Source organism: Tamandua tetradactyla, chromosome 5 (assembly GCF_023851605.1).
Source record: "Tamandua tetradactyla isolate mTamTet1 chromosome 5, mTamTet1.pri, whole genome shotgun sequence".
NCBI classification, from domain to species: domain Eukaryota; kingdom Metazoa; phylum Chordata; class Mammalia; order Pilosa; family Myrmecophagidae; genus Tamandua; species Tamandua tetradactyla.
Window position 1 is genome coordinate 168,799,644 of NC_135331.1, and position 15,264 is coordinate 168,814,907.

At 33.8% G+C, this 15,264-nt stretch overlaps 1 protein-coding gene across 2 annotated transcripts in view; it reads left to right on the forward strand.

Moving 5' to 3' along the window:
- The window catches only part of CDC40 (cell division cycle 40), a 63,847-nt gene that overhangs the window by 44,509 nt on the left and 4,074 nt on the right, over nucleotides 1–15,264 (forward strand). For both annotated transcript variants that reach the window (XM_077162643.1, XM_077162642.1), the window contains 9 exons: nucleotides 156–295; nucleotides 978–1,074; nucleotides 2,393–2,532; nucleotides 3,319–3,393; nucleotides 5,799–5,844; nucleotides 9,959–10,060; nucleotides 10,788–10,903; nucleotides 11,148–11,281; nucleotides 14,953–15,029. In XM_077162643.1, the coding sequence (XP_077018758.1) occupies nucleotides 156–295; nucleotides 978–1,074; nucleotides 2,393–2,532; nucleotides 3,319–3,393; nucleotides 5,799–5,844; nucleotides 9,959–10,060; nucleotides 10,788–10,903; nucleotides 11,148–11,281; nucleotides 14,953–15,029 (927 nt within the window). The remainder of the gene's footprint in view (nucleotides 1–155; nucleotides 296–977; nucleotides 1,075–2,392; nucleotides 2,533–3,318; nucleotides 3,394–5,798; nucleotides 5,845–9,958; nucleotides 10,061–10,787; nucleotides 10,904–11,147; nucleotides 11,282–14,952; nucleotides 15,030–15,264) is intronic.

Sequence of the window (15,264 nt, forward strand, 5' to 3'; positions counted from 1 at the left end):
CATGTAGAATTTCTTTTGTATTTTTTAAATAAATCTTTAATCATTTTAGTAGTCACCTTTCTCTAACCCTATAAAGTAGAATTAAATATGCTGTTATTTCTTTAGAAAATACTTATATTATGGCCCCTCTTTCTTTCTTTTTTTTTTTTTGGTAGGTTTAACTGTGTTTGAAACTGGTCAAAGGAAAACAGAAAAGAGGAAAAAGTTCAAAGAAAATGATGCATCTAATATTGATGGGTTTTTGGGGCCTTGGGCAAAATATGTGGATGAGAAAGATGTAGCCAAACCTTCAGAAGTAAGCTTTGATGTTTATCATTGTAATTTTAGGTGTATAGTGTGTCTCTGTGAAGGATATCTATATTTAATAAACTTGATGTTTCCTTAAGGAACCAAATGACTCATCAGAATTTTCTGCTTTGGTATATTTGGAAAACATGTATAATTTTTCTTTTTCTTTTTTGGAATATTTTAATTTAATTTTTTTTCTGGTTTACTTTTTCTATATGCTGCTATTTCTTTATGTATTTTAGGCATCATCTGTGGCTTTTTTTGTTATTAGAGATGAAGATTTACTACTATCCACCTTCCCTTCCCAACTCCTCCCAAAGAAGTTGTGTGACAAATCTGTAGTCATTGCTTATGTCTTGTAGCTGTGTAAAAGCTATTTACTGAAGAACTAAATTGTGTACTATAAGTCAGTTTCCTTCCAGGTATTAGATTTTTTAAGTGTCTCATTTCTTAACTTCCATATTAGCTGTCCAAATATGACAAATATTTTTCAGGTGTTCCAGAAATGATTTTAAAAGTATTATCTAGTATCCATTGTGTGTTTAATACCATTTTGTAACCTGTCGAAAGGCAGTCAGTCTCTGGTTATGTGACAAAACAGTGGATCTTAATATAAAAAATTTATACAACTTTGGGCATAGTGAAGTTCTAAAACTCTTATATTAAAGTTCAGCCCTTAATTTCCAAAGGAAGAACAAAAAGAATTGGATGAAATCACAGCAAAGAGGCAAAAGAAAGGCAAACAGGAAGATGAGAAACCTGGGGAAGAAAAGACAATCTTACATGGTAATATATTTTTTGTGCTTTTTCATTTTCATGATAAACTTTCAAATAGTTACTCTTTTCTCTGTTCGGATAAAGCCATTTGCCCTTACTATCAGCTGCTATAAAATCATTATATTCAGAATGATTTATGTTAGACAATATGCTTGCCAAATAAATTACAGCAAACTCTTCTAGTTATCTGCTAATAAAGAAGAGAAAATAGCATGATCAATGATAGCCACAGATAATTTTTTTAAGTGCTAACAAATGAAAAAAAAAATAGTAGGAAAAGAAGAAATCTGAAAGGTCCAAAATCTGCTCTTCTCTAAGCCGACTCTTCATTGTGTTAGTAGTGTCCAAAATAGTTGTTTTGAACCTTGTATTTTTAACCCAACTGAAATATTCTTCAGATGTCTTCACAGTTCATAGTGTTACTAGAATATACTTAAAGAATAAACTTTTTTGTCATGTGAATAGATTATTATTTTGATTTGTGAAAGGAAGTATTCATATTCACCAAAATAAATTAAGTATTCTAGAATGTGCCTGGTTCATTAATAATTAGTTAGATTTAGGACATTATATAATGATCATCTGAAACTGTAAAGAATAAGTCAGTACTGATAGTGTTGATTATTCTAATGTTAAGGTTTGATGAGGCCATATTTGGTTTTCCAAGCTCCAGTTTTGTTTCTAAAGAGTCTACCTAGTACTTTCATGCTTGCATCCATAATATCAATATTAACAGCCAAAATTTATCAAGTACTTACTTTTACCAGGCATGCTCCTAAATGTTACACACACACACACACACCAATTGCCATTTAATTCTGACAAGTGACTCTTATAAAATTTGTGGTGAAAGTGGGAAAAAAAATGAAAAGGAATCTGGAAGAGTATAAAAAAGAGAAAGCAGGGTAAAGGGATAGTTAATGGTTTTGGTTTTGGTTTAACTTCTTTTTATACTATTTTGCTCCTGATAATTTGCCAGTGACTCACAAGGCCCAAGTATTCTTTTCTTCCCTCACTGTAATTATATTGCAGTGAGGTTTTTTTATATATATCACTAAAATGTGTAACAGTAAAAGAAATATGCCTTATTTTAAAGTCTAATATTCTCTGGGTTTTTAAGAATTCCAAAAAATTTTCTCTAACTGGAAATAATATTGTAATTAATGTTATAAATAATAGCGCTAAATTTTTTTTAACTGTGTTTGTCTTAACATCAACAGTGTTATTATCTAAACCTTAATAATAAATCTTTACCATTTTAAAAGTATAGAGTTCATTGACTTTGGCTTGTATTTGCTCATTGATTCCCTTTGCCTTCTTGTTTCAGTCAAAGAAATGTATGACTATCAAGGCAGGTCCTATCTTCACATACCTCAGGATGTTGGTGTTAATCTCCGGTCAGCTGTGCCACCTGAGAAGTGTTATCTTCCCAAAAAACAAATTCATGTGTGGTCTGGACACACAAAGGTAACCAAGTAGGTTGCTTCTGTTTGATGTAATGGTTTAATAACTTCAGCATAAAGTTGAAGTTATTAATGTGGAATATTTGGTAATTATGGTAGAGATGATAGAGTAGGGAAGCCAAACTGAAGATAAATTTGAGTTAGGCTTCGGAGGTACCCACACATATCAGTCATAAGTGACTAAATTAATCAGTCTTCAAGGCCGTCTGGATGGGCCATGACATAAGTGTTCATGGTTCAGTGTCCTGTCCCTTATTACAACCCAGGCCTTTCCCTGCAAGTCTCTGTCGCAATCTGCTTCCCCATGTGTACCACGTAAATGAATAATGGGCTGGTTCTAGCACCAGACCTCCTGCTTAGCGTCAGAATTGTGCCTTAGCTTTTGAGGTTATCACACTTCGGAGAGGATTAGGTGTTCCCTGCTTTTTAAACTGATACGGAGTCAAGATATATGAAAACTTTTGATGTTTTGTTATTTGCACTATTCAAACTGACAGTTTATAGTTTTTTTTCCAAAGAGTTATCTAATTTGTTGAACAGCTGAGTAAAGAAGGGTAGCAACTTGATTGACTCAGGATTCCCTCAAATGAGGAAGTCAATATCAAAAACTCTTCAAAAGCTTAGTGTTAAGAAGGGCTACTTTTGGAATAATAATGAAGGTTATTCTGGGGTTTGAATTTTGGAATGAAGAAAAACAGTGAGTTAGATTTTCCTAAAAGTACACTGTCTTTTTCTTACGTCTATTTTTACCTGATTTAGAATGTCTAATAACTGTAATACCTTTTTATAGGGCGTCAGTGCAGTCAGATTGTTTCCTCTCTCTGGCCATTTATTGCTGTCTTGTTCCATGGACTGTAAAATTAAGGTGAGTTTTCATAAGGTGATCAGAGGAGTACTGCAAAGCTAGTGCTTTAGTTAAATCTAATTGGTGAATTATAAATAAATTTGGGTTTGTTAGACACTTAGAAGCTGATTATTTTCTGTTAGGTCCTGTTTGTGAACTGATTCCAAACATGTAGATTCAAATGTGGTCCAGTTGGCTAGGCTCTTTTTTTTAAGCTTAGATAACTGATTACAACATAATTCAATCACTTTGGCTTTAACCCAAAATATTTAATCACTATTGTATTATTGTAGAGGTTTTGGATGTGCAACTGAGTTCATTTGTTCCTCAGAATCCTATGTGATAGAAAAGACATGTGATAAAAATCCTGTTTTTAGAGAGTAAATAATGAATGCCCCAGGGTATTTTGTTTATTCTTTGTTTTGTCCAAGGACATAGTACTTAATAAGAGGCAAAACCTAACTTAGGAGCCAAGTTTTCTGACTTCTGGTCCAGTGCTTCCGCCTCCTCTTTCAGCATCCATTTGAAATGATGAATAAAGGTTTAATTAGTTACTTACTCTGTATGCCAGAAAGTAGACGCTGGTTTTCAAACTATGCTGCAATGCCCTGCAGTTCCACAGAGGTAGCTCAAAATTGCCATGAGAGGGGGGCCATTCAACTAGAGAAGCTCTGTTTTTATCTATTTTATATAGAAAGTTTGCAGGTATGATTTTATTTGGGGAAAAAAAACATCCCACTACTGAAAAAATTTGTAAACCTAGATGTTGAAAAAATATAAAGAAACAGGTGCCAATCACGATATGGAATTAAGCTTCACCTGTTCTTCTTATGGTTTCATTTTTTTACTGTGAAAAAAATCTTTAACTTCATTTATGTTGCTTTAAACACTTGAATCTACATGTTTTGGAACCAGGTCATAAGTGGCTGCATTCACAGGACCTAAGAGAACATTTGGACCTAATGCCTGCATTTGGTCTCTTTCTCTACTACCCATTCCAGCTTTTAGCCTGACCGCATTTGGGCTTTAAGAGCTTTACATCATCTTGAAATCTTTGCAACATTCTGAACAAAGAGTATGTTTTCTATTTTCACTGATACATTTTAAAATTAATTAGTGGATTATAAATAAATTTGGGTTTGTTATACTAATTCTTATTGACTTTCTTATTTTTTGTAATACTACAGAAATATGCATCATTTTGACATTGCTGTTTTGAATTTTTGTTTGTTTTAATAATGAATATTTGCAGTAATTGTCCAGGTATCTGTAAATGATTCAAAGTATTGTTCCTAAAGATTGGTGGTTCTCCCTTTATTGCATGAGAACAAATATACATGGTGTAGATTTAAATACTCATTTTCATAAAAACAATTTTTGGCAAAAAGTTTCATTTTCTAAAATAATATATATTATCTTGCAAGAGTATAGTTTTTAAAATGTAATATATAATTATCTAATTATATTATAGCATGTTTTAAATTAGCTTCTTTCCCAATTAAATCATTTTCTTTTTTTAGATCTTTGATATTTTATGAGATTTTACATTGCAAATATATATTCAGTTTTTTTGTCATTCCATTTTCATGTTATAGTTTATTTCAGCTTAGTCATTCTTTTATGTCTATTGCATTAGATTAGTGATCTTTTATATCTTAAAAAATTTGATTTTAATAAAGCTGGTAGAAAAAATTTTAGGCCATTTAAAGGAGATGGTATTGGTTGGTTGGTTAAAGTGATAAATGAGAAAAGAATCATGGTCTGAATACAAACTTATCAAACTATAGAAACAGGTTTATTGCCTATGTGCTTGAAGATATAACTACAGAGAAGACATCCCAATATCATTTATAACAGCAAAAAAAAAAAAACAGTTTGGAAACAATTTAAATCCTTTAACCAAAGGAATTTGTTAAATAGTCATGACTATATCCATATAATGGAATAGAATTTTAGTAGCCATTCAGAAATGATAGTGCAGAAGTATATGTTGATCTGGAAAGGTATTTTTATATGTCAACAAACACGTATAATTCCAATTTTGTATAAAAGAAGAATGTAATATGTTTATCTTTATCATATAAATAGCATCAGGGATTATATTTGCATGATATAATTATACATGAATTTTGCTTATTTGTATTTTTTTAATTTTCTAAACTAGCATGAATTATTATAGTTAGTATTTAAACTTTAAATAGAATGAGTTTTGCTAGCTCCCTAAAAGCCATCCAAATAGTGTAAAATCTAAATTGGCAGCATTAAGGAATATGTTTAATGATTTATAATGCCTTTGTATAAATCCCCTGTACAAATACAGATACGTGCACGTATAACTGACATGTGACTGTTACTGATAGAAAGTTGTGATTTTATCAAAGTTGTGTATGAAATTTAATATTCCCACATGCTGTTTCTTTCCCCAGCTATGGGAGGTTTATGGAGACCGGCGCTGTCTGCGAACATTTATTGGTAATATTTTTCATCTCTCTGGCTAAATCTGTTTGGGAAGACTCTTTTTTTTAACTAAGATAACATCACTGACAATAATTTTCCCACATGAATATGAAGGGAAGTCTTCATAGACTTAACTGAGTCATCAAGAGGGATTAGAACCCCCTAAGTAGGCAAAGAAAGGAAACTAGGAAGAGAGAGCAGCAGACTCTAAAGTGGTATGAGAAAGCTTCTTGCTTTGAGGAAACCACTTATGTTTCAGATAAGATATGGTGAGAGATCAAGGTAGAGAACATTAATAGAAGGAGACCAGAGCATTGGAGGGCTTTGTATGCCATTGATAAGGAGTTTAGATCTTCCTTAGGACAGGAAAACATCATGATGAGATTTGAAGTTTACCAAGATCTCAGTGGTGATATGGAGAATATACTGGGAAAGCAAGCCTGGAGGCAGGGAAATGAAGTACAGTGTTACACTGATTTGGATTAGAGATGGTGAAAGCCTGAACAAACAAAGGTAGGAGGGATAGAGCCGAAGGTAATGATCAAAGTTGAAATCCATGGGATTTAGTTACTGGATGTGAATGATAAGAGTAAGGCAGGAATCTACAATATCTCCCAGGCGGCTGGATGAATGGTGGTGCCATTCATAAGGAGATGATGAAATTTTAGACTCACTGAATTTGAGTTGCCTTTGGGATTGGGATATTGAGGTGAAAGTGTCTAATAAGCAATCAGATAGCCAGGTGTCAAGCTTTGATGAAAGGTTGGAAATTGACAGCTAAAGCATAGAAAGGGATGAGATTGAGAGATCTCCTTGAAGGAAGGATCTCCTTGAAGGAAGGAAGAAGGCCAAAGAGTCGGGGAGAGCCTTGTCACAGATCAGCCTTTTGGGCCAAAAGTAGTTCGTTTTTTTCTTAAATTTCTTGTGAACACTAGCTGTTGCTTCTAAATTTAACTCTACCACATTGAAACTCTATTTTTTTTTTTTTTTTTTTTTTTTTTTTTTTTTTTTTTTTAAGGAAAGACAGAGAGAAGGAAGGAAGGATAGAAGGAAGGAAGGAAGGAAGAAAGGGAAACATCTTTAAACATTTTCTTGTTTTATTGTATTCTGTTTCTCCGTTTTTGTTACATGGGCTGGGGCCGGGAATCGAACCGAGGTCCTCCGGCACAGCAGGCAAGCACTTTGCCCGCTGAGCCACCGCGGCCCGCCCGAAACTCTATTTTTTTAAATCCTAGTGGGTACATTTTTAGATTTAAATGGGGCAGGGTTTTGTTATGATTTTAAGGCCTCACTTCACAAATAAGTGACCCCAAGATGCTCCAACAGCCCAAAGGAAGTCTTGTATACAGGAGAACAAACCGTCTCCCGTAGATAAAGTGGATCTGCGTCCCATCTGACTTTCCTACACTGGCAGACTGTTTTTCAGTGGGGGTCTTAGGACGATAATAGCAGCTCTTACTAGGACTCTTGCCTGACTAGAGTTCATAGGTGGTGGAGAGTCAGGGCTGCTATATATGGTTGACAATTTGTGTGATGCACATTTTCACAACTGAACATGGCAGACAGTCTTGGTCATGGTGGGGGTGGTGAAAGATATAAAAGTTTCATTTAGCCATTTTATTTGTCCCTCTAACTTTCAAAAGAGTTGAATGCTATGGCAGAATTGATTTCCAAGTAAAGCATAAATCAACACTTTAAAATTAATTTATTGTCAAAATGCCATCTTACACGAGGAGCTTCCGCGCACATGTGGTGAGGCCCAACTGATTCAGCAAGGTGGCTTCCATAATTCTTTCAGGCCACCCTCCCTGGAGTAGTGACCTGAGACTTGCAATCATGATTAGTGACACTGTTTTTTTTTACTGGATGGAGTTAGATTTTAAATACCTAGCTGAATATTCTTCTCCTGAATGTTGTAAACCCTATCATAAGAAGTTAGGTTGAATTGTTTCAAGGTGCAAAGGCCACAATCTCCACAACAGCTACTGTAATGTTCTTCAGTTGCACACAATACCAAAGATGGGTTGTTTTGATGAAAGTGAAAGTGAGGACTCTTGTGAAGATATGAGTTGTGAAGAAGAGAATCTCAGCAGCTGTCCATCCAGTGGTCAAGAGTGTACCTTCTTGGGCTGGCAATGGTGGCTCCTTGTGGCACAGTTCTCGCCTGCCATGCAGGAGACCCAGGTTCAATTTCCAGAGCCTGCCCATGCCAAAAAAAAAACAGTGCACCTTTTTTTTCAACTTCAGAGTGGCACAGACACTGTGCTTTCCCTCTTAGAAACCGAATTTTTCTGTATCCGAATTCAGAGTGTGTGTGCAGGTTTCAAAGCAATTAATGGGGGAGTAGATAGTTTTCTGATCCAACCCCCTTCTGGGCAGAAATTGCATAGACTGGAATTACCTGCCTTCTATGTATTTAGATCAGAACTGACCTATTTTCATAATTAATCCTAAGCCATCAAATGGGTTAGTGCTTTCTAAACAATTGAAAATACTTTAGACATTGGCACTTTATTTTCCTTCTAAATCTTTAGCTACTTGGGGAAGCAGGGGAGAGGCTATTACCTTTAATTTATTACTGTCCAAGATTTTTAAAGAGAAATATTGTAACATATCCTAAACTTTTTTATAGAGCCTCATTGGGAGTGTGAAGTGCTTTCTTAGCAGGGATAAGATAATGATTTATCTAAGATCCACCATCTCCATTTTCAAAACAGAGAATATACTTTTAAATGTCAAACACCATTTTTGTTGTTTTGTTTTCTAAGGGACTGATGTACTTTCTGATGCAGATCCTCTTTATACACTTAGGAATTATAATATCAGCATTTCTATGCATTTTAGTAATTATTATCTTAATTAGGGTTTCTGCTAAAGCAGAAATAATTGACAGGTTAGAGCTCTGGGTTGCTTTCCTAATACCTAAGTATTGTCAGTTCATAATAGTCTTTCAACATGTTATTAAAACAACCCATGATCTGCTAGTTTTGCGTGCACCTGTATGAAAGGAGTACAGGAAGTTGAACAGAACTAGTGAACTATGTTGATAAATGTTGGTTAGTAGTACATTTTACATAATTTTCTTATATTAAAAGAAACATCTGCATGATTGTGTTTTAATTCATTTGTAACTGTATTTCAGAAATAATGGTATTAGTATATGGGTGCCAAGATTGAATATGAAGTTTAAAAATCATTTGTAATATTATAATTTTAAGCATATCTTTGTGGTAGTATAGCCGTAAGAATGAGATTGTATGAACTATATACACAAGATTTTGTACAAAGAATTTCCTCTTTAACTTTATAAAATGTAATTCTTAAAAAAATGTATAAAAATACTGTATTTTTAAATTTTGTGTGTGATAGTCTAGTCATTGCATATAAATGTGATTTATAGTGTATTCTGTATTATTTAATCATACATTGATAATTTACTGTTTTTACTGGTAGGTCAATATCCATTGGCTATTTTTCTGAAGTGAATCTTTTTGAAGTAATAACAGATTACAACTCAGAATGAAAATATTCATTAATTAATTTTTAAAAATTCATCTTAAAGTAAAATAGAACCTAATATGTTAGTTTTCAAAAGGCTTCATTGCTGAAATTCTGAATCAGTTTCTGTGAAATTTGGTAAGATAATCACATAAATATGTAGTTATTGAACAGAGCTACAATTTCCTGAACTTTAGGTTTAGGTCACTTTGTTTCACTTCCAGAGTGCTGAACAATCTGAGAGTGAACCTCCAGAATGTCAGCATTAACTTCTTTTTGAATGCCAATAATTGGCCTATTATGATTCCATAAATTTGGCTGTTTAATCATTCTGTACTACCTGTTAAGAGAGTGCTTTGACAAACTTAATAAAAAAGAGAGAGATCTTTTCTCTCTATTCTGACCTAAATGTTATGTATCAGAATCACCTGAGGAGCTTCTTAAAGAGGTGGGAAAATGCCATTCCCAAGCCCACATATAACTTACTTTGAATCAGGAAATCACTGTAGGTCCAGTGGTTTTGACTCACAGCTTGGCTTGAAAACCACTGTTTAATGCTATTTATCTTATAGTGTTTATGTTTTGAGAGAACACTTCATGTTATTTCCATTTCTGTTGTTTCTGCCCTTAGGTCACAGTAAAGCTGTTAGGGACATCTGCTTCAATACTGCAGGAACACAGTTCCTCAGTGCAGCCTATGACAGGTATCTTAAACTCTGGGACACTGAGACAGGTAAGAGCTCATTTATACCAACACTGACATGTATTTATCTTATAAGTTAGCATTTATAAATGAAACACTGTGAAAGATTGCAGAGTCAAGAGGTTATCCTGGAGGTTATTCTTATGCATTATATAGATATCCCTTTTTAATTTATGGTGTATTAGAGTGGCTAGAGGGAAGTACCTAAAACTGTAGAGATGTGTTCCAGTAACCATGTTTCTTTTTTCTTAAAGATGATTGTATAATGATAATGGCTTTTGCAGTGTGACTGTGTGATTGTGAAACCTGGTGACTGATGTTCCTTTTATCTACATATGGACAGATGAGTAAAAAATATGGATAAGAAATAAATAATAGGGGGAACAAATGTTAAAATAAATTGAGTAGATTGAAATACTAGTAGTCAGTGAGAGGGAGGGGTACGGGGTATAGCATGTATGAGTTTTTTCTTTTTTCTTTTTTCTTTCTCTTGCTGGAGAGGTGCAAACATTCAAAAAATGATCATGGTGATGAATACACAACTATGTGATGATATTGTGAGCCATTGATTGTAACCATGTCAAGAATATTTGATGTTTGTTTGTTGTTTACAATAAAAATATTAAAAGAAAAAAAAAAGAACAAGCAGACTGCCCTTCCTCGGTTTTTATGCAAATGATCCCTAGATCTCAATCCCAGTTTCCTCTTCATATGGCCAAATTTATTTTACCTATTTAACTTGGGTATTTGGTTTTAGGACAGTGTATATCAAGATTTACAAATCGCAAAGTACCCTATTGTGTAAAGTTTAATCCTGATGAAGATAAGCAAAATCTCTTTGTGGCTGGGATGTCTGATAAAAAGATTGTGCAAGTAAGTCTTTTAACAGCATTTTTATTAAGATTCCTGAGCCTTACTGGGGGATGGGATAAAGAATATTAACCAGTTTAATATTTGCTACTTTAGAGACTGCTGCTCTTTTAGCTCTATAACAAAATTAGTAGATACATGATATCAGAGATCTTTTCCCTTTCTCCTTTCTAGAATTGCGATCTTTGTTGGTTTTCATAAATCTGTTCCATTTCTATCTTAAGCTTTTCTCTTATTTGACATATAGTGGGACATTCGAAGTGGAGAAATTGTTCAGGAATATGATCGGCATTTGGGAGCTGTCAACACCATTGTCTTTGTTGATGAGAATAGGAGATTTGTGAGCACATCTGATGATAAAAGTCTAAGAGTTTGGGAATGGTGAGTTTCATCAGTAGGAAATCTGATTTATTTATATAAAGCAAGTAATTTAAAAATGTGTAGCCAAGAACAAAGCCTACTAATAAATAACCACTTGAATATTTTCCCAACACTGATCTCTGGCTCGTCAGTCAAACTGCTTTAACTAGTTAAGTACCCACACTAAGGAAATAAAGATTTAAACATGCTACACTTTATAGTCTTTGGATAGTTTATCCAGAGGCTATGTATTTTAAGTCATTTTTCTTGCAGTGGTAACAGGTTTGTAATTTGTTTTCTTTGCATTCTTTATTAAGTATCTTATACATCTTTGCTGAAGAAGTGGAGAGAAGTAGGGGCCACAAATACATAGGCTATATTGGTTGTTCTAGGGATTGCACATCATAAGATCCTGGCCTCAGAACCAACTCAAAAAAAATATTGATGAATCACTTAATTTTTTAAATGTCTACTTTATAATTATTCCACACTGAACATTGCTCTCTCTTATCATCACCCTAATGTCCTGCCTTTCAAGTATCATTGATCATATGTATAATTTAGTTGCAAAGAGAAGCATTGTAATCTTTTTTGTTAAAATGAATGTTTGGATGGAACCCAACTTGTTTTCACAGTCAGTTTTGCAGCACAGCTCAACCATGGTTATAACCTCGCGGGGACTAGAAAGTGTGTCTTCCTACTCCCTACACTTATTTTGTGTTAAGAAGTAGGAAGCAAATCACAGCCAATGGTTTCTTCTTCGAACTGAGTCCCTTTGGGGAGCTGAGACAGTCCCTACTATATTGAACACCAGTATACCCCTCCAATTGACCCCAATTAATGGAGGAAAGTTGACTATACATTCCTAAGGTCTGTGATCTAAAACAACATTAAATTTAAAGTTAATATCTTTCTAACTTCAGAAATGATTTCCGTGCAGAGAATCTGACATGGACACCAAATTTTATATGAGCCTCCTTAGATCATTTGCACAATACTCTGGAGAATAAACATGTATATCCCTGTTTTGTTTTATATACTAAAACAGTTTGCTTATATTTAAACTTTCAGATGTTTCTACTGTCAAGTGAAATTTCAACTCCAATTTAAAATGTAGAATGACAGTGATATAAAAGAAATTGATAAATCTTTAAATCCTGTACCAATTACAGGACTTAAGAATACTTGTGTGTGTTTTCTAAATTAGCTCATTAGTCACCAAAGTACTTTGATTAAATTAAGAGGTGATGTTAGTGTGGTTTTTTTTTTCCTCTCAGATCTTAAGAAATACTCCTAAAAATCATATTGTTTCATGTTAGATGATGACATCCTTTAGATGCCAGTTTAATACTCACTTCCTGTATTAGCCTTCCTGACCGATCCTCAGTTGAGGATAGGTGTCTGCATTATCATCCCACACTGCCTTTTGCTTCCCACAGCTTTTAGATTACTCCAAGTGCCTGTTTGTGTATAGAGGAGGAAATTAAGATAGGTTAAATAATTTGTCTAAGGTTACTTAGAACATGAAAGGGCTGGAATTCAAATTTGAATTAAACTGATTCCAAAGCTTGAGTTCTTCTTGGTAATATGGATGGATACTTAGATGAATTGAGCAACTCGTGGAGAGAGAAACTAACTTGTATGCAGTTTAGTCAGAAAGCAATTGATTGAAGATCAGTCTTGCTACAAAAAATCATAGGCATCAAAACTAGCTCAGGATCCCCAGAATATTGCTTCATTGCATTCACCAGTCCCAAAGAGCAGTTAGTAGTAAACCTGGCAGCTTGTGTGGAAGAGGAAAGGAGGCCTAGACTCTTCAGAGTGAGAACTGACTTCAACAGGGGAAAATTGTCAGCACTGGAACCTTCAGACAAGTGGTGTTAGCCAAACTTTTACATCATACACTAGCTTAGAGTAGCCCAGTGATACCAAAAACAAATCAAAGGAATCTTAGTTTTCTTAAATAATATTAGACAAACTCAAGATATTAGATAGTTCTATAGAAATATAAGAACTTATAATTAGGTTTTCAGCAGCCGGTGGTATTGTAATCAGCTAAATTTATGAAATGTCCTAGACGTGTTTTCTCCTGATGCTATTTATTTGCTTACAATATTTTTAAAAGAAAATTTTACAGTGGTTAAGCAATTTTTCTTTTTTCCCTAAAACTTCATAGGTATGTTTTTAGTAGTGTTGTTGGTGAATTAATTTCCAAACTGAAGATTATTTGTAAAATATGAGTTAATAATCTAATTACAAAGTAGTGTTGTGTTTATTAAGTATAACTGTGCCTCACAGACATTTTCACTAGAAATAATGACATCTGAAAGGTAGTTCAGATTCATTTCTTGTCCTAGAGCTGATTGTAGCAAGAGTCCTTGAAATAAGAGGTCCGTTGGAATTTTTTTGTCTGCTTTTAGTAAAACTTTGATTAATAAGAACCTATAATATGGTTAATTTAATTTTGAAATACTTATGTTTTAATGCATGTTATGAAAACTGTTAGCCATTAACGATAAACATAAGGAGGGTAAAACAATTAAACCTTTTCAGATGGAGGCTTTTTCATGACATTGGGGCCATTCTGAGTGTCAGTACTGATTGGTACCTTACAGTTATGAAGAGTTGGATACTTGAGAAATGATATTGTACCCCAGGTTATATCTGAAAAATTTCCCCTTTAACCAAGACCCTGATAGAAGTTCTAATCATTTGCTCCTTCTGGATGGATTTAGAGAAGAATTGAGAAATCCTTACATTAAGGCAAATATTAATGGTTATTACCACTATTTTTCAATTAATCATATTGTCAGAAATAGAATCATAGTTTGAAATTGAAATTGCTGCTTCATATTCTCTGTTATTCATCAAATTACATTTCCCATATACATTACTCTAAAAAAAAAAAATGTCTGGTCTCTCATGAAAAGCAACAAGACCAAAAATCCTTTTGGAATTACCAAAGAATTTTTATCATGGAGAGTATTAAAAATGAAAAAGTACTAGATTTAGATGGTTAGTTTTGGATTTTTGTTGTTTTTGTTTTATCCTTTGTATCATTCACATGAGAATTTTTTTAATGCTTTTTCTCCTGCATGGTGTACATTTGCAATACTTCACAGTGTAAACTAAAAATAGAAGATGTCCAGGTACCAAACATTTAATTTTTTGGCCTTGGTCATTATTTCGGAGTGGGCTAGACCAGCTCACAAATGCCCATACAGCTTTGCCTGCTGTCCTCTTGCATTGCTGAAGGCTTTTTAGCACTATCACCTACTCACAGAGTAAGGACAAGTTACAGTTGATTGGCAGCTAAAATAAGAACTACTTCCCTGTAGGCATGTCTCAGAGATCTTAGTTCTGCCTACCATGTTACATTTTTAGATGAGTCCATTATTAAAGAATTTGTGGTAACATTTTTTTAAGCATAAAGGTCAAAGTTCAAATCAGAAAATAAATCACTGACACGGTCACAATTATCATGGAATGTCTTTAGTGAAGTAAAAAATTTATCATGAGCAATATGTTGTCCTTTTGTGATTTTTCTTTTACAAGGAAGTCTCATGGAAGGTCTTTTAAATATATAATTTCAAGAGTTTGCTTCTGTTTGGTTATTATCCCTTTGTTTCAGAGATAATTATTCTAAAGGTGCTTTTGAAAATTATTCTGAAATGCTATTTTTAATTTTTTAGGGATATCCCTGTGGATTTCAAGTATATAGCAGAGCCCAGTATGCACTCAATGCCTGCAGTGACTTTGTCTCCAAATGGTTAGTTAATATATAGAATGTGTTTTTAAGTGAGCTTCTAAGGCTTGGTATAATTCTGTATTCACAAGAACCTTAGCCATTCCCTGCTTAACTGTCACAGTGCCACACTTGCCTAAGGGCATATTTTCAGTATTAGAAATAATCACTGGTTTCCCATGAGTCACATCCCCCACTCTTGTTTTGTCTTCTTTTTTTTTAATAAAATAAACAGTGATTTACAACTAACATCATCTGA